The sequence below is a fragment of the Erithacus rubecula genome (assembly GCF_903797595.1).
Source record: "Erithacus rubecula genome assembly, chromosome: 3".
NCBI lineage: Eukaryota > Metazoa > Chordata > Aves > Passeriformes > Muscicapidae > Erithacus > Erithacus rubecula.
Window position 1 is genome coordinate 45677229 of NC_136689.1, and position 20259 is coordinate 45697487.

At 39.4% G+C, this 20259-nt stretch overlaps 1 protein-coding gene and 1 long non-coding RNA gene across 3 annotated transcripts in view; one reads left to right on the forward strand and one right to left on the reverse strand.

Annotated features, from left to right (window-relative positions):
• Positions 1–697: 697 nt before the first annotated feature.
• Positions 698–19898, reverse strand: LOC306800499. Its single transcript, XR_013773841.1, has 2 exons — positions 19791–19898; positions 698–2191 (listed from the first exon to the last, which is right to left on the reverse strand). It is a non-coding gene; the product is annotated as an uncharacterized lncRNA (long non-coding RNA).
• SEPTIN7 (septin 7) overlaps positions 19793–20259 on the forward strand; it is a 61575-nt gene continuing 61108 nt past the window's right edge. For both annotated transcript variants that reach the window (XM_079302660.1, XM_079302661.1), the window contains exon 1: positions 19793–19889. In XM_079302660.1, coding sequence (XP_079158786.1) covers positions 19880–19889 — 10 coding nt within the window. In that variant the 5' untranslated portion in view covers positions 19793–19879. The remainder of the gene's footprint in view (positions 19890–20259) is intronic.

Genomic DNA, 20259 nt, shown 5'->3' on the forward strand with positions numbered 1-20259 from the left:
GGAATTCCCCAAAATCATGATTTCCTACTTGAAGATATCCAGTCATATGCTGTTTTCTCAGCATTACATATCTGAAAATCAAGATCAGTATTTTTAAGAAATGTGAAGCCCATAGTACAAGAGAGAAAACAAGTATTATTTGTATTGTTTGTTTTCCCACAATGATTTTTTTATGGGAGAGCTGTGGGGACCATATTTTACATTCAGTGAACAACTTCTATGATGTAAAATGTCTTTCTTTGGTATTCAAATAACCACAAAAGCAATGTAGCTCTATCTGACCGCCATGGACATTACCACCTAAACCAACCAGAAGAAAGAAAGGTTATTTCTTACCTCATCCATTGTAAAAGATTTACGAGATAACATTTGGTATCCTGTGACCAACGATAATAAAAATCTCTTTCCCTTGGGCACCCAAGAACCACAGTATATTGTAACATTTCCAGTTCTTAAAAGAGTCCTGAACCACAGTGTGAAACGCTGCATACCTTTCTGAAAAGGTTATACATTTTCCTTGTTGTCATAAAACGTATTTGTTTATCAAATGCACAAAGAAAAAGAAAAGTTAAAAAAAAGCACATTAGGAAAGACTTGGACGGAACTTCGTGAGAAACAAAGGCAAACTTAGTGTCTTCATTGCTGCTCCTACCTGCCTGACTATGACTGCCTACAGAAATACTGCATTATTGAAAAATTTCCTTTTGTTGCTGAAAGTTGCTATTTTCATTCTCCCAGTACCAGGGCATGATGTTAAGATGTACTTTTAATAATGGCAGCAACAAATTATATAATAAACAGTTAATTAAAGTATTTTTACCATTTTGCTAACCACCTTTTCCTATTAGAGAAGCACACTGTCCCTCATGTGAAAGGCCAGGAAAGAACCATACTTTAAAATCCCTGACATGGAAGTATGCTAAGTTTCAAATCGCACTTCATAAATGCAAGTCTTCAGTATTCCAGTTTGGGCATAAAATATCCCAGATTTTAAAAGGCTCTTGGAGCCTTTGGACAGATATCTGCCCAAAATGCAAAATGGAAATACAACATCGAGAGCTCTATCGCAATAGGAAAGGCAAAAGGCGTGTTTCTGCCTCCCTTGGAATCCTTGTTTTCCCACGTCACTTCTGTACTGCAGTAGGCGTTTATCTCGGCTGGCAGCAGCTTTTCCGAAGAGCCACTTCAGGGTTTCAGGGACGTACTAGACTAGCCCAGGCGCTCGGGCTTGGAAGTGGGAATCTCAGGGCACCCAAGCATCCCTTCAGCCCCCTAAAAGGATTTTACCTAGTGCCTGCCAAAAGCTGCCTTCAAATGGTTTGGTTGCGTTTCGGTTGTTTTTTTTTTTCACCGAGTCCTCATTCATTACGGGGCATTTCGGCACCCAAGAGCGACTATGTGCAGGGAGCGAGCCGAGCGCCGCAGTGCCGCAGCCCGAGGCCCCCCGAGGGTAAGGGCGGCTGAGGCCCTCCTCGCTCGCTGTGGCCATCCCGCTGCTGCTCTCCCGCCGGCGTGGGCGGGAAGCCGCAGGCGGCACAGAGGCCCCGGGCCCGGCCAGGCGCGCACGGAGCAGCGCCGCTTCGAGCATGGCCCCGGAACAAGGCGGACGCGGCGCGACCGCCTCACGCTGCGCATTCAGCCCAAGCGGACATCTTTGTTAAGGGCAGAGCCCAGCCCGCCTCCCGCACGGCCTTCGCGCTCCCGCTGCACACGCCAGATTCCAAAATGGCCTCCGAGCGGTTGCTCTGTTTTCTGGCGTGGCGCCGGAGGAAATAATAGCTAGACTGACCCGGGGCTGGGAGAGGCGGGGGGGAGCCGGGCGGAGGGGCTGAGCCGGAAGTTGCTGCGTGCTCGGAGAGGCGGGCGTGGAGCGGGTGAGGTGCTGGGCGGAGGCGGCGAGGGAGAAGGAGGAGGAGCAGGCGGAGGCGGGAGCGGAGCCGCTAAATCCGTCCGGCCGTGGGAGCGCGTAGGTGCTGTGTGCGGAAGGGCCGCGGCCCCTCGGCGGAATTGGCGTAGGGGGGCGTTAGAGAATCGCCGCCGGGTTGGCTGGCAGGAGGCGCTCGTGGAGGAGGGGGCGGCCTGCTCGGTGCCGCCGCGGCTGAGGGAGGCAGGGCGGGAGGACGACCAGCCAGCCGGAGCCCAGCGTCAGCAGCCGCAGCCGCACCGCCGCCGGCCAGCGCCATGGGTGAGTCTCCAGCCCGGAGCCGAGGCGCGGCGGGGGGTGGCCGTGACAGTTCGAGCCTGTAGCCCGGGGGTGTCGGCCACGGGTGGGTTGAGAGGTGTCGTGGGAGGTGGGGGGATACAGCGGGCACCGCCGAGGCTCCTGTCCTGGCGGCCCCGCCGCGGGGCCCCCCGTCCCTTTGGCCACCCCCCGCCTTCTTCGTCCTCCTCAGATGCAGCTCCAGCCCCCCTCACTGCCGCCTCTCCCCCGCACCCCCCTGTCACTTCCTGCTTCGCCGAAATTGTATAATGCCTGCGCGGGGCTCGGGGAGCCGGGCGGCGAGAATGCCGGAGATATTTCTTCTCCCTTTTCTCCCCTTCCTCCTCCATCCCGGTCCCTCCTCCCTTTTTTCTCCTTTTGCGCCCAAATTTGGGAGGGAGGAATTTGCTCCTGCAGGAATTAAAGCAGCCTTTCAAATATGCGGGAGAAGAGCGGGTGGGAGCTGGAATCGCGGGAGGAGGGAGAAGAAAGGAAGGGGGCGCCCGTGCGCGGATGGGAGCGTGTGTGGCAGCGGGAGCCCGCCAGCCGCCTGCTCCTTGCCTCTCTTGCTGCCTTCTCCTGCTTTTTTTTTTTTTTTTTTTTTTTTTTTTTTTTTTTTTTTTTTTTTTTTTTTTAATTTTCCCCTTCCCTCTAGGGCTATATCTCACTTTAGCCTGGCTTTTTTTGGCCCTGCACGGGCGCCCCCCCCGGCCCAGCTCATGTCCATGCAGCCTCGGCCGGTCATTTGTAAAAAGGAGAAAGTAGAAATTACAGTTTTTGAACAGTTGTTTTGGGAGTCTATATGAAACGCCTTTTTGAGCAGTTTCTGTTTGATCTGCTGGCTTAGCGAATCAGTCTTGCAGAATAAATTGGAGGAGTGCTTAGTGTTTCTGGGGGTGGCTGGAAAAAGGGACGATAATGCACGAATATTTTTTTCAATGGGTGACTTAAGGAAAAGCAACTAAGCTTATTTTAGCGTGAAGTCGTTGGCTTCGCGCTGAACCAGTTATGTGCAAGTGTAATTCCAAGAAAAGACAGCATTCAGTAATATTCTTCGTGCAGTTTGTGCGCCGCCTCCTGCAAATATCACTGAAGACTGTCAGAACTACCCATTCACTCAATGTTTTTTCCTGGCCATTTTGACTGACAGTGGCTTCAGGTTGTGCTCAGTTAAAGAAATGCTTCTATATGCAGAAATACCTATGGCATGACCAAAAAATGTCAGTTTGTGAAAAATATGCAGGTTTAGTTCCCATGAAAGTTAAAAAGGGCCACTGCTGTGTATCTGGGTTTAAAAGGTAGACCACACCTTCTTATGGAAGTGAGGATTTTTGTAGTAATAGCTTCTCAATGCTAAATGATAATTTATGACTAGAACTTTCACTGAGATACCAAACTAATATTATTTCTTCTTTATAATTCTATATATAGATAAATTTTTACCCTCTGAAATGCTGGGAAATAAGGGAAGATGTATTTTTGTGTAGTGTTTAGCATCTTTCACTTGATACCTGCTTAGTTTGTGGGATTACTAGAATCTTTAGCTGTTGATTTGTTAACATAAGGGCAGTAATTCAATCCGACTTTGTATAACTGCATTTCTCTTTTAAGCTGACTTGTGAATAACAAAAACCAATAAATAGAATTCTTTTACTTTAGGAGAGTGGGTTTCAAGAAGCCATTGCTTTAAAGGTTAGTTACTACCTTGTCTATGTTAAATCCTGAATAGGAATCCAAGAATATCACCTGTTTTGTGTGTGCTTATGGAAGAAAGGGTTGTTAAGTCATTTTGAAATTGAAAGAGATGTAGCAAAAACTGTGCATATCATCCATGCACTGATAACAACTCACATCATTTCCTTCTATTAACCCATAAAGACAATTAACTGGTTTCAGTTAAAACAGAACTTCAGATACATACTTAATGCATGTGTGTTTCTGTGTACATGAATACAAACTTGATTGTTTATCTTGTGCAGAAATGAAGAGTCATATTTATCTACTTTGGAAGCTGTAAATGCAAGAGGTTTTGCTTTTTTTCACGCATAGAAATGTCTGAATGTGCATGGCAGAATTTTTTTTTCTTTAACCGGCTGTCAACTGAGTGGTATTTAGTCACTTCCATGGGGCAAGCTCGTACTTCATGTGCTTTATTGTCTTCAGTTCTAGTGTCTCAGTGCTGCTGCAGTGGTGTTTTTAATAGTACCTAAAAATACCTACTAAGACAACAAATAGTTGCAAAATACAATGGCTGCAGATTAAAAACTCATTTTAAACATACAGTCAATGAAGGAAAATTTGCCTCAGAAAAGGTGTAAGGAGAGAGGACTGTAGTATGACACACATTTTTAGCTTCAGTTTGTTGCCAAACTATTCACTTAACCTGTCTAGACCAAATATATGTATGTATGAGCAACGTTCTGTTTTCTATAAGTTGGTGTTCCAGCTTCTGAAAAGAACTAGTTCATTGCAAATACATGCTCTGTAATTAGAATGGCATTTAGTCACCATTTAAGTAGTTTAGTTAAGCCTCATTTAAATTACTAATTCAAATTTGGGGTAGTGTTAAACTGTAGGCAGTCACAAATTATTCCCTAGGAGGGTTTCAACGTCTTGGGCTGATATTTGTAGACTACATGTCTTGCAGAGGTAGGGATGGTGCACAAGCAAGGTAAAGGCATTCCTCAACTGCAAGAGCCAGGAATTCACTTCACAGAAACCAGTGATTTCCTCTTCACTTTGCCAGAGTGAGTTTCATGTGTGTCAGGGATGAGTCAATTTTTTTCCAGCCCTGATTTAATGGCTGCATACTGGCAACTCTGTAATATCATCAGGTAGCTCTTTTTTTTTTTTTTTCTGTGTGGTTTTTAAATAGGAAAGAATCAAGTCAGTATTTACTTTCATGACTAGTTTAATACGACAGCCCTGTAAAACCAGGTATTGGCTTCATTGCAGGGACATGGCTGTGAAACTCCTGTAAGCTATGGCATCCTTACTTCACATTAAAAATCCAAAAGTAGCCAGTAGCTTCATAAGCACTTCAGAAGCCAATATGTATCCACTTTCCTTTAGACAGAATTTGAGTTAGAGCAATGTAAAACACATACCTGACTAAACCTTCTTCTGATGTATGTCCTGCACTTCCTTTCCCCAAAAGCCATGTAATCTTCTGCTTTTTGTGCATCGGTGCTATTCCATGCTTCAGATAGGACCCTACGGGTTGCACAGGCTGGCAGGGCTGCTGCTCAGGGTCACTGCCTGGCAGCCCTTCTCAAAGCCACTCACAGGAAACAGAATACTTCTGTATCTTGTTTTCAAATGGCTCTTTGTATGGCTGTTTTCATGACACATTTCTGTCATTTAATGCAGTGATAGCTCAGTATGCATTTGAAAATAATTTTGGAAGCAGTATTGCTGAACAATATCACTCTGAGTGTTACATTCAGAAACACTTAAACTAAAATAGAACTGAATGATTTCGTAGTGGTACAGAAGATTTAGAATTTTTTTTTGGTCAATATTGAAAATAACGCCTCCAGATGCAGCTTTTCTTAATTGCCTTTCTTTGCTTATTGCTATTACTACTCTTATTACTTCATTAATAGTTGTGTGCTTCTTATTTTTCATTTTTTAATCTGAATACTTAAGGTCTTGAATTTCAACCAGGGGGAGGATTGATTAAAACATTAGATTGCTTCCCATGACCTATTGTAGCTCTAAGGGATCAATGTGAAGATATAGCACATAGTTTTGGTCTCACAATTACAAAATAGAGCTTTTAAAATGGAAAGATTGCATCATATTCACAAGAGATGTGAGACCTGAAGAAAAGAAAAAATACTTTAAACTGCTCTTTTATTTGACAAAAAAGATCAAAGGATGACAGTGGTCTTCAGAAGTGTGCTCTTAAAGCAGAGAATACCCCATATGAGGCTTCTTTCCAGTGCTGTGGGGTAAAGCATGACAGGAGAATGACCAGAAAAATAGAAATACAAACTAGGTATATGAGGTGTGCTCTTCAGCATTGTTGGTGAATGTTGAGCTATGATGTAGGAATTTATCAAATTCCTATCAAAACACTCTCAATATATACAAAAAAGTCTATCATACAGTGATGTCATTACAAAGAAACCTTTCAGAAAGGCAGCTGAAGTCCTTAATGGCAGAATTTCTGGAGTGACATTTGTCTGAAAAAGCATTGTAGGTCATCGGAGTTGATGCTGAGAAAAATGTAAGATGGCATGAAGGTTGGTACTGCTGCCACTGATTGTCACTGAATTATGGGCAGGTAGATTCTTAGAAGCATAATGCATTAAATATTGCCTGTTTGTGCATTTAAAAGACCATTCATGTAATGATTCATATTGAACTTTAAATAAAATAAAACTTGACCTTGTGAGGTCTTCAAAATTGCCAAGAATACTCAAGTTAACATTAACATAAAGCTTAAATCAAACCTTTTCTGGTCTTGGCTAGTTGCAATGTTTTGATTTCATTTATGTGTAATTCTGTCACAATGTGCAGGAAATTCTAGTGTGCCCAGCAGTGTTCTCTGCTTTCCATTTTGTTTGTAAGAACCTTACCATGTGATTTTGTAGCTTAGACTGATATGTAACTAGACTGCAGTCTGAAAAATCCTGTCTTGATTGGGTGTTTTTTCTATGCACAATGTAGAACATCTTCCAGTGTTCAAATAGTGGTGTGATTAAATGAGCTTGCTGATGTAATGGAAAGTTAACCTTACAGTAGAATAGTTTTCATCTGGGCGTGTGAGCTAATCTCACTCGGTCAATGTGTTGTTATCAGAACTGATAGGAGGGCAGCCTGAGCTCGCCCTGGTGGTGCAGTTCCTGGGTGAACCTATTGTCCAGCTGCTTGAAAGGAGACAATTCTGCTGCCCTGCCCACCCTGATGCCTCTTCAACCCAATAGTGAGTCAGTTCATGGAGCTCAGCTCACAGAGTCTGCCTGTAATTTCTTCCTCAAAATGATTTTTCTTTCTATTAGTTGAGCCCCCTGAACCTTTCATACTATGTGATCACATAGGTGTTGGCATGGGAAAAGAAATGCAAGTGGGCTCAAGGCAAGAGATGGAACTGGAGCTGACCACTTGGGTGGTAGAGAGATACATGCAACCCTGGTTTAGTGTGTGCTTTAGACTGTAGCTGTAACATGGCACTGTGCAAAGAGAAGAGAGCTTGGTTTTCTGTTCCCACCCAAATGCTGAATCTTAACGTAGGCTGGCAGTTGCTGTGTTAGTGTGCTCGTGGAAGCAGAGACACTCGGTAGTTGATCTAGTTGTACAACTTGTTTATCTCCACTCTGTCAGTGGTTGAGATAGGGAAGAAGGAAGACTGTATCCTGTTGGAGGAATTAGTGCTAGTGGTTGAGAATGTAGTACTCTTCCTTTGGTGAGACCTGGTGACTTATTTGAGGATAAACACAAGTGGGCGAAGTTTAATGACTTTTGTTTCAGCTACTGTTGCTTATTCCTTGATCACTGCATGGGTGAGGTGACGTCTTTTATTATAGGCTGTTGAATCTTCGCCTATGATGTTTATGGTAATACTATATTAGCATTAGGACTTTTCTAGAGTGGTTTGCAAAACTAAGGCCCTCATTAATGATGGCTGCAGAAATCTAACAGTGCAGAGGATCTTGTAGGATCTGATCCTGGCTGTGGTAGTATCTTGAGATACCAGTTTTAGCTGACTTCCTGTTATTAAAAAAAAAAAAAAGGGGAGGAGGGGACATTTTGAGGCATTAAAACCTATTGCTGGAGAAATTTAATTCTCTGGAAGCTTTCTGACACCAATATGCACTGCAGTAAAATTCCAGATGCTGGCTTAAATGTAATTTCATGCTTTCCCATTTGGGGCAGTGGAAATTTCCAAAGTAGACTGATGTCAAGAAACCCATCCTCTTACTTCTCCCCATCCTTTGCTTCTGGGAGCAATCAAGTTCTAATTGTAGTTAGTAAAGGTGTATTAACTAACCAGGAGATTCAAGATTATCTGAGTTTCTTCTTGGGAGGCTTTGCCAGATGGTGTGAAATCAAAGTCTGAGTAATCCCTTGAGGATGGGTAAAGAGAAGCCATTCTGTTGCCTTCTGTGTTCTTTATTTTTGTAGTAATTTGTTGAAAGAGAACTTAGAGGAGAATAGACTGCAAACTGCTGCAGTATGGTACTGAAATTCGCAGTCACTTCCTACTGTTCAGCTGTGCCAAATATTGACCTTCTGTGCTCTTACTTGCAATTCTGTGGGCATCTGCAAGCAAGCCGGTAAGTTCTCAGAGCAGTGGAAAGAACTTATAGTTTCTGTGTGAAGGACTGAAACAATGAAGAAGACGACCTTAAAAAGACTGGAACAAAAAACATAGTATGTGGTTGTTAGTTGTACAGTTGAGAATTGTGAATAAAAGGAATCTCCTTTTCAGGTTAAGAAAAGACTAAATGTTATAAGTTCAAAGCAATGCTGAAGACTAGATGCTTGAAGGGAGGAGAAGGTAGGGGTAATGAGCCTCCATCCCATAAAAGTTTAGCAAGGAAAGTTGGGAATTTCAGCAGGGAGTTTTTCCTTACCAGCACTAACAAATCTAGCAAGTTAATTTTTGAGCTGGGTGGTGGTGTTTCTTTTCATGTCTTTAATAACAGAACTCTGTAGAAGGTCTTTTGAGGTTTGTTGTGTTCAGAATTCTTGAATAGTTGAAATTTTCAGCTGGGGAGTTCAAAATTATATTAATACTCAGTATTTTATGCAGACCAAGTTATTGCAATGTCAGTATGTTAGTAATGAAGGGTCACTGTTGTGTTGTTTGTCCAAGCACACACAAGAATTGATTTGTAGAAGACTTAGTTATTAAGACACAGCTTTCTGCAAAGAACTGTTAATGGATGGCCTCTAACCTGGTAGCTGAATGATTTTCACTTGCCCTTGGCCTTGATCTGCTTGCAAGGCATACAGTGGTCCCCTAGAAAAACCTGACTGTTTGTTGGTATGTTAATTCTTTGTCATTGTGGACATCAAGACTGATCCTGGGTTTCCTGTTGCTTTGAATTGTGTTTCTGGTTGTACTCTGGTGTGGCAGCAAGGTGTGGAGAGGATTTAATTCCCACTTGAAAATTTGGCAGAGGTAATCCTGCAGGATAGCTGCTCAGCTAGTATATGTGTTGGACCATCTAATGAATACTTTTCACAGCCAACTTCCTCACTAAAGCAAAAAACAAAAAGATTTGGGAAGTTGAGAAAGCAACAGCTTTGGTGCTGTTAATCACTGGGTTGGTTTGCAATCCAGCTGTGGCTTCACTCCTTACAGTCTTTAGATTTGTCATCCAAAGCAGTTTGACTGCTGGTGATTTGGTTGCTCTCAGATGTGCTGCCTTCCTCTTTGAAAAAACATGTGCAGTAAACAGCAAGTTAAAAATTAAATCTTTAACATAGAGTAAATGAAATAAAACTTTACAATTTCTAAATGTCAAACTATTTTACAGATGAATGGTAGTTTTACCAACTCTCTATTGCAATAGTCTTAATATTAAACCTGAATGGTAAATTTTACTGTAGATGTGGATGATTCTTTGTGTCAGTTGACATTGCAATTCATACAATCTTAACTTCTACTTATTCTCTTCCCTACACAGTAATTATAATGGGAGCTATCTTTCTGTGGTATCTCTCTAGCTTAAAATAAATAAAGATAATTTAAAAAAATGCAGCCAGTCAACTGTGTTTCGTAACATCTAAGTTTAACAAATGGAGTGGTTTTGAGTACTTGACTTGGCGTAAATCTTTGAAATAACACCTGTGTCTTTTTAAAATCTCTTGGTCTCTTTAGAATTCTTTATGTTCTAAATAGAGAACTCGGTGTGGAAATAGTTAAAAGGTAAAATTCTCTAAATATTAGTAATATAATAATATCTCTACAGACCTCTCTCAAGATTTGATGAACCTTGTAAAGGAAGTATTGAAACACAAAAATATGATTTCAGCATAGCATAAAAATTGTAATTAAAAAGCCTAAATTCTGTGTTTTGGTATCATTAAAATATGCTTTTATAGGGTGAACAGGGACACATGCCTTAAAATTTTGGCTCAAAATGTCTGTCATGGTGAGACCAGCAGGATTTTTGAAAGCTTCTGTATGGCAGAGAGTAAGGAGTTCAGCATAGAAACCAGTATAGGAAAATATGAATATACAGAAAACCAGATGACTTCCATATTGGAATGAGTTGCATCCACCATACAGAAATGCGGTAAAGGCCCTTTACCCTAGTGATTTCTCAAATGGGAATTGTCCCTGTAATGGAAGAATCAGGATGAAATACTGTAATTTCTTTCTTGTTGAATGTACTTGAGTATTTTTGTATGAATGATTCACCTTTCATTAACATTTCTGCACCTACGTGTTCAAGAACATGTACTAGATCTGGTAGTAACACTTTGGGGTAGAACTGTAATGCTGTTTCTTGTCCTGCCATCCTTACTTGATGATGAGGGAGAATGGGATGTGCTGCTGGGGAGTTCACTTCTGTAGGGATTGCAAGCATCAAACAGAAGGAAGTGTAAAGTGCCCACCTGTAAATGCCTTTTTCAGAGTCCCTTCGTTGAAATACTGCCGGTTGGATTGCAGCAATCTACTCTTACTGAGGAGATTCCCTTCTGTGCTTGGGCTTATATGAGAAGCCTGTGCTGTTGCTGCTGCTTCACCCGGAGATTTGGCATGGGAATCAGTTGATTTGGGTTTGTTCTTGGGTTGTTTTTTTTGTTTTGTTTTGTTTTTTGATCATCACCTGCTGAATCTTTCAGTTAACTGATCAATCTATGCAAATTTTAAAGGAAAATGCCATGTTAGGGTGAGCTTGAAGGAACTGAAAAAGGATATGACATAGGAACTAAATTAATACATTGCATTACATGTTAGTTTGTTTCTTCATACTTACTGGGCTTTTTTGCTTTTTTTCCTCCTATATTTCCAGTGCTAAGTGAGGCTCTGGAAATGGTCTCCATCTACCGGCACTGACCTACTTTGGGGAGAATTTCCATTTCCTTAAGAATGACTGTTTTCAAAACCCTGGTTTAGTTGATATCATAGGAGATGAAAATAGTGTGAGATAAAACTATCTGAAAGATGCTACCATTTTGGTACTGGTTGGTAGGGGTTTTTTGGGGGGTTTAAAAATTATTTTAAAAACTTCTATTTGCATGTGTTTTGGGAAATATCCACAGGCTAAATAGAAATGAGGCATGTTAAATATGAAGTGTAATAACAGTTTGTTTTCGTTGTTGTTGGAGTTGTTTGTGTTTAGTGTGGTTTGTTTTTTTGTTTTTCCCTTGGAGGCTTTGTATCCAGGGATCTTCCATAGGATGTTTTTTTTGTGGGGATAGAGGGGGTATTTTTTAATAATTATTTTTTCTTTTTTATATCTTTCATCTTCTGTCTTTGGTTCAGTGTTTCTATTGGAATAAACATTCAAGGACAGCAAAACTGAGGAGGAGGAGGAGTTAGGGAGATTAGCAGTGGTGTTCGGCACACCAAGTGACGTGTGATTGATGCTGCATGATCTGATGCTGTTCTTGATGTGAGGTCCCCAGCTGCCATTCCATTTCGACCCCAACTTTATAGAGTGGAAGATAATCGGTCATTTCACTGTCAAATGTGATTTTGAGTTGGTCATTTCAGTTGGATGCAAGTTGCTGTGTGATGGTGGTTTGTGCACTGCTCTCTGCAGGCAAACTAAGGGGTTTTTAAAAGCCAGAATGAAGGCAGAAATGCAAAAGCACTCAAGGAGCTTTAAAATAGTATTCTTATACTTTAAAATTTCATCTAAAATGCAAGAAAGTTTTTATTTTCAAGGAATTAATTGCCTAGCTAATTCTAGTGGAGGTTGAACTATTACAAAATATTGGTTAACCTTTGTGGCTGCCTGAATTATTCTGTAGTCATGATAAGTAGAACTTTTTAAAATTGTACGTTTTAGTTATACAGGCCTGCTTTTATAGTTTGACAGCCTTCACTCCCTCTCTGTCCCTTCACTCCCCCCATTTATCTACAATTTCTAAATACTTAACTGGCTTCATTTTCTTGTAGCTGTCTGCTTTCTTGCACTTTGGCTGCTCAAAGAAGTGCAGCACTGACTGTATAAGCTAGAGCTGCTGTGCATGTTTATTCTACGCTGGCTCTGAAGTATCTCAGATTTCTTTTTGCTAGATCATTTAAGATTTAGTAATGTGCCTACTATATCCTGTTTGTTCTTCTTTTCTTCTAGTTTTCTGCTTTCCTCCTGGATATACTGCCTCTAGCTTAACAGACAAATTATGCTGTTCTTTCTGATGTTTATTGTGCAGAGTCCTTTTGCTCTTAGACATCACATGTTTTTCAGCACTATTTTTAATAAGCTAGATGATAGTGTCTAGTATGGGAAAAAAAGAGAGAAGCCTAAAGCTCATACTTCAGCTATGCTCACTCACTATGCCTAGTGAGATTTTTGAGAAACAGTTGAATTAGGGCATTCAGTGGATCACTGCTTGATACTGTTACTTATTTACTTGGCTCGCCACAGGAGACTGAAAGAGATCCTCATTTCTTAATTGTGGTGATGCATTGAAAGGATCTTTTTTTCTATTCTTTATGAAAATATTTTTTTTTTCTAATGTAGGCAATACCCTCGTTTCACACTTGGAAATCAAGTTGTCTTGCAAAGAAAGGCTGCAGCTGAAGACTATTTGAGGGAATAGAAGTGCTCATTTCCTTTCCATCAGTGCTAGTCTTCTGCCATGCTGATCCAGCAAATACTTTTACTTTACTTTGAATAGTAAAAGGGCAAACATTTTCATAGATGTTCAGCTTAAGTTTAACTTTGCAAATAGATCTGATGAGTTTCCCTTTTATATTATTATATACTTTGTTCTTTTGTTGTTTGGATTTTTTTCTGTTGGATTTTTTTTTGTATGGATTATTTTTATCTTAAGGAGTTTTACATAAAAAAGTAAATGTGGAGGTACTACATATTATCTTAAAAAGTGCTCATGGATTGTAGAAGCATTATTACACTGAATGCTGCTACGTGAAGCCCCTATTTTAAGAATGCAGTAACAAAAACTGTAAATTGCTAGATGTGCAGTTACTGTCTGTCTCTGAAATGAGAGAGGACAAGATGGGGAGATGTTGTACTTATTTTCTTTATGTATTGCCTCCATATTGACAGGTTGAAAAAATGCAAAGTTTGATAAACTAGAAAATTTAAAGTGGTTTTAAAGATGTTGATGAGGCCTTCTTGCAAGTTTTGGAGGCTTCTCTGTATTAACATGAAGACTTCAAGTAACTGGCAATGTTAGAAAGAAGAAAAAAAAGTTACCATGGAGGAAATAGAAGGAAACAGTGTTTATAGACCAGTCTTTATGCATAGAACCAGAAGCTGTCAAACTGGTCATACTCACAGCATGGTGGTAGGCTATTGCATAGAAATACTGTGGCTAAAAAGTGTGTGGAAATTCAACTAAAAGCTTTAAAATACTTTTCTAATTATGGAAACCATTGTTAGACCAGGTGCAAATTCTTGTGTTTTAGCAGCACTGACATTTTTTCAAAGTAAATTGCTTGTAAAGAAAGCTTGCCCTATTTCTAGTTACCTTACCGAAATATATTGGCACCATAGCAAATGTAAATTGTAGGAAAAAATACTGTGTTCAGAGCGTGTTCCTGGTTTCAGCTGTGTGAAGAATGATCAGCTTTTCTTTTTATTGTTGTTGACAACAAACATTGCTATCGTATGCCAAATGCAGAGGGTATCTGCCCTTTCTAATATCACTGTGTCGAGGTCAGATTTCAATAGTTTTTGGGTTTTCTGTGATATTTCTGGATATTTTTAAAAACATTTCCTAGGAGGCTACTAGAGGAAACAATAAGTATTTCTTTCTCTTGGAGTAAGTTTGAGAAGCGCTAAAACCAGCTTTGATTGGAAAGGACAGTGACTCCCTGATGTCATGCTGTTTTCCTGTTTGGTCTCCTATTTTTTCTCCAGCTGTCTTCATTAATATTTGCTGGTAGTTTGGCTATGTCATAAATCCTTGAATGGTTTTCATAACATCATATTACAGGCTGTTGGTTGCTACCAGTGCACAGCAGCTGTACTTACTTATATTGAGTGTGATCTGAACTCTCAGGTTGCACATCATAGAGCTAAAAAATGGCTTTAGCTCACCTTGGACTTCCATCTCCTTTTGACCAGAGGAATAAGGTATGCTCTTTTGTCAGGCACTATACCTTTAGTCAGAGACTCCTTTTGGCCTAGATGGTAGTACCTGAAGAATGACTTTAAACTTATCTTTCCGGAACACGGTCATCCCAGAATAAAGGAGAAATGTAAATTACAGTGTCTGGGCAATAACAAAGATGATAGACTTATTTTTTTTTTTTTTAAAAAGGTTGTCTGTTTGTTTTTGGTTTTTTTTTAATTAGTGCTCTCCCTTAGAACTCCCTTGCTTGGGAAACCACTCATGCCTTGTTTCTCTTTTCACTCATTTGCATAGTTAGAGCAGTTTGCTGCTGGCTATGAATTCATTGATTCAGATGATGGATCCAAAAACACCAGCTCTGCAGCTGGTTTATGTGGGCTGTGACATTTTGCTTGAGGGAGAACTACATTAAAACAACATTGAGTACACAGAGTATATACACTGAAAGTCATCTAAGGCCAAATTTGTAATTGTATGGCTTGCCTTCATTTGTGGTAAGTTAGATTGGAGATGGCTGACAGCTACAAGAACATGAAAATATTAGGAGATGATATAAAATGATAGCTGGAATGCATCATGGGTGAATGTAAAGTGATATATGTGGACTGCTGTGCTGTGTGCTCAGTGACAAGCTGTGAACATTTTTTAAAGCACAAGAGTGAGGTCTTGTGTACAGTTCACAGTGTCATCAGCTCAGTGCTTGGAAGGAGTCAAATAAGTTACATGTTGGGAATCGATAAAAGGATCAGAGAGTAAGAGAGAGCACATGATCAGACATTGCATCTATGTTTTTGCTTCTTGGATAGTGTGTGTAACTCTTGCCGTGGCCTCTTCAGAAGAATACAGAGCTAGAGTTATGTAAGAGCTGCAGGAGTGATCAGAGACATGAAATGGCTTCTTCTGAATGCAGTATGTTAGATGATTAGGACTGTTTTCCAATGAAGATACTACTGCATAGCCATTAAGCTAAGTGGAGGTAATTTTGAAATGATAAAGTCCCCCTTTTAAAAATGTACAGAGGGAATCCTTGCTACAGGGACTTCTGTGGATGCTATTTTTGTGATTATAAGAAGAATGTGTGTGAAAGTGAAATTGGGCAAATGCTGTTTAAGTGAAGAAATACCCCCATCCTAAATGCTTGTGATGTAGATCTTTGACTATGGAGGCATTAAGAAAAACATTGCTCTGTTTATTCTGTTTTATGGGCTACCTTAGATGTTTCTGGCCACTGTTGGAGGCAGGAACTTTGGTGACCCATGTGGCTATTCTTGCTGGATTATAGGTTTTGAAATAGTACTGCTTTTGTCCAGTGAAGGAGGCCCTTGTGTGCACTTGGTGAACTACTGCTTGTTGATGTTACCTTATTTCGTAGTTGAAAGTAGTGGTATGTAACACGATACCTGATAGTAATATAGTACTTAAGGTACTATATGAAAATCTTTGATTTTAGTCTGGGACTGCTAGTACTGGGACTGTTGCAGGATCTGCAGTATTGTATTCTGGTCTGTACAGCTTCCTCCATTTTTGCTGCATATGCATCTGTCTTCCTTCCAAAGCAAACGGAGCTTCCTCCCAGAGCATTTTGTGCCACCTTTCTGCAAGGCATGGAGAAAGACTGGCATTGATCAGCAGTGCTTTGCACTTTTGTTCTGCCAGAAGAGTACAGCAGCAGTGTACCCAATGTGCTGAGCTGTTATGACTCTGGATGCTGATAGAACATGAAGGGGGCTGTAAAAACAGAAAGCTTATATTGCATTAGGTAGAAAAACCAGAAGGGGTCTTCAGTGCTACTTTCAACTGCAGTTTCCATCACAGTGTGAAGTTTCTAAAAATGGATTCAGACTCTGGAACTATGGGATTGATTAAAAATTAGATATTAAGGTGCAGAAACATCTTAACTGTTGGCCTAGAATTTGCTGTTAAGATTTTTTTTCACTAATTTTTTGGTATCAATGTCTTGAACTACTCAAGCATGGGAAGATGTTCAGTGACAAACAGAAACTTAAAGGATCTTTGTGATACAGTTTTGTAGTTAAGGTATTGTAAATGGCGTGTTGGAGAACTGTTGTGGACCTCTTTTCATGCACAGAATTAGATATTGTTAAACAAACACTTAACTTGTGCTCCCTACTTTGTTCTTTATATTCTGACTGCTGAACTGTAACAGTTTGCTTGAGGTTGCAGCAATGCTCTCATGCTGAATGTTGCAAATGAAGTGAATTGACAGTGTTCACTGATTGTATAAAGTGACTTAGAAATACAGAACCGTGGGAAACAATCGCTATGATGATGGCTTTGATCTTCCTACCTTTTCCACACTATAAGATACTATGCAATAGTGTGGTGAAATGAGATTGTATATTCTAGTGAACACCTCAGAAGAAGAAGCACCCCTAAACCCATTACAGGTTCAGGTACTATATGACAAATAAAAACACGCTGAATAAATGAAGTAAAAAGAGCTATTGTATAACTACCTGTATTTATCATTAAATGGCTAGAGTTCATCTGGTATATTGCCATTAAATTAGGTTGTTTTATGTATAATCCAAACTTAAGGTTACTAACAAAGTAAATAAATAAGGCCTGCAAGAAAGCTGAAGAGGGAATTTTAACAAGGGTATGAAGTGAGAGGACAAGCGGAAATGACCTTAAACTGACAGAAGATAGGTTCAGATTAGCTATTAGGAAGAAATTCTTTATTGTGAGGGTGATGAGGCACTGAAATCAGTTGTCCAGAAAAGTTATGGATGTCCCATCCCTGGAAGTGTTGAAGGTCAGGTTCAATGGGGCTTAGAGCAAACTGACCTAGTGGAAGACGTCCATGCCCATGACAGGGGGTTTTGAATTAGACGTTCCTCAAGATCCCTTCCATCCCAAACCGTTTGTGATTCTGCTTTAAATGCTGCATACTGAGCATATTAGATGAAAAATACTGTGGTTTGCTTTGATCAAATGTAAGTAACTTTTTCTTCTTTTCTTCCTCATACTGCCCCTTTTGCTCTCTCTGGATTGTGGCTGCACCTGTACGGACTCATTGCTGCAATGGTTCAAATCATCATTTTACTGGACTACTTCTGATGTATTCTCTTGATATCTTCAATCCTGAAAATGATGAAAATGTGTTGTTTACAAAGTAGCTGTAAGTATTATTTTAATGCAGATGTTTTACGACTAATGTAGGAATAGAAGCAGCATTCAGTTTTTAGTAGATGAACTAAAATTGAGCTTAGCTAGCAGTTGGTTGAAAATTGGGAAGGGATAAAAGGGGAAGATATTGTATGTATTAAAAACATGAGATGTCATTTGGCACCATGTTTAAATAGTGGAAGTCAATTCTTCTACAAAAAAAAGTACTAAATTCTTTTAAAAGCTATTGCAGGAATTAAACTCAATTCCTAATGTTTTGGTCTCTTTAGAAGTAGCAGGTTATGAACAAAGGCAACCATTTAAAAAAAAAATATGTTGAAATCTTCAGTTTTAGTTAATATAGCCGAAATCTGAATCTGGCATCCAGCTGCAGTTTTTTGAAAGGCTCTTTCCTATTGACAGCAAATGCTTGCATTAAACACAACATTAATGGCCAGTGTAACATTTCATACATCTTTATCATTCTGGTAACTACCATTTATATTTCATTATCTAAAATCATGGATGTAATTAATGTAGCCGCACTAAATAGAGCAAACAACCCCAAAATTGCTGTCTGTTCTTTTTTAGGATTTCATACTCAGTGATCTAAAAGTTCTTAGGGTTAGAACTATCCTAAGTGTGGAGGTATCTGTAATGGGGAAGGGAAGAGAAATAACATTTGTTCAAAACAAGAGTTATATGAAAACCCATTATTTTAAGCAAAAGAATTAGCTAAAGAGGGGTGAGCTGTTTCTGGTAAACATGGCACACATTAAAAGGTATGTAGATACTAAAAAATGCAGGTGGTTGACAAGGAGAATTATTAGGAGTATTTGACTGTGATTAGATATTTCATATTTGGTAGGATGAATAGGAAGTTCCACATCCTTAATGGTTATTAAGGACCTGCACTGTTCAGGAGCTCTTTAATATCTTAAAAAGCACTAAGCTGCGTGTCATGTATTATCTCTGAGCTCCTGCTCAGGGTTTTAGATTGTGATAAATTCCATTCCTTATGTGTAGTAATAGACTGGAAAATTAAAACAAATATTTGGATTTTAAATTCCTGGCTGATTTAAAAAATATTTTAAAGCCTTTCAGGTGAGATTATAGCACCTAAGGCTCTATTGAAACAAAAAGCTTCTTTAAAAAAGTTCCTTTATAACACTTTGCAAAGATTCCTACATTTAGGGAAGTAATAACATTTGTTGCATTATGAGTATTTAAACTTGAACCACTAACTTAGTCTTTGCAATGGCGTAGCTTTGTTTGAGATGAATAGTTTATTTGCCAAATGGAGAAATCAGATGGGAGACCTAAAGCAGAGTTTTTTATTGACTAGTGCTGTTGGACTGCTGAGAGGTTAGTTCTTGCATTCAATACTTTAAAGGTGACAGTGGTTTTATATCCTTGCTTTAATTAAAGAAATATTTTAAATTTAAAAGTTCTATGATTTTTTTTTACTGCATTGAACTTATTCTCTCACTTTTAGAAAAAAAAAAAAATTCAAAATAAATAAGTCAACCACATACCAAACTTCATTTAACCATACTGTACCATTTTAAGTACCTCCAGCATTTTCAATAATGTGGTGAGAAGAAGTAATGGCTAGCATGCAGAATTCTTCTCTTGTTTCACACTAGGCACTATTTTGGGTAAGTTTTTCAGAGTACAAGGCAACTGAAGTTATACCTGTATGGAGAATTTGTTTCAAGATGTGCTGCATTAATGTAAGTCTGGATTTAATGTGAAGGCCTCCAGTTGAGTGACACATAAGCAGAGGTGTCAAGCTGGTTCCCATCAAGTTGAGGCAGTACCATCATGACTTGGATGTATAGGAAAGATGCATTCATGCTGCTGGCATGTGTTTCAAATGAGCATTGGTACCAAATTGATTGTTTTAATTTGTTTGCACATGCTCACTCTTGTACTTATACAAACAGTCATATGGCAATTCCATTTGCTGAAAATATTCTTAGCGTACCTGAGTTTCTGTGCTGGTATTTTGGCCGTCCAGTAAAAAAATAAATTGCTTTTTTTGCTGCAATTTATTATACTTTCTTGAATGTAGACAGCTTGGATTGTTGAGAGGTTTGGTAGATAGCACTTTTCTACAAATGTGAAAATAAGTGAACATTTCAATAGCTAAGAATGCAAACCAGCTAAGAAGTTACATGCCTTCCTTTTAACTTTTTTTTTCCTAAATATCTCTTGTTTTAGCAACAGAAGAACCTTGAAGGATACGTGGGGTTTGCAAATCTTCCAAATCAAGTTTACCGGAAGTCTGTGAAGAGAGGATTTGAGTTCACTCTCATGGTAGTAGGTAAGTTTCTTTCTTTGTTTTCAGTGCTGATAGAAGTATTTTTACGTAGTTCTTAAAATCTGTGGTGATTATGTAAGTATGTTTTACATTATCTCAAGAGAAAACATGGATCTTCCCCTGCTAGACTGATAAATCTATGTTGGTTAAAAAGAACTTGTCTGGTGCAAGTTGATGAGGAGATGAATAAATGATAGAACAGTATAGATCATACAGTCTTTAGTAAAACAGTTTGGTGTGGATCTGGTCTAAAATGCTACTTGCAAGTATGACAGAAGTAATTTGAACTTGATTTTCATTTGAATAAAAAAAAAATAACTGTTTTTATTGTTGAGTGCAAGACAGCAAACTTTGTACATAACCAGGCAATAGG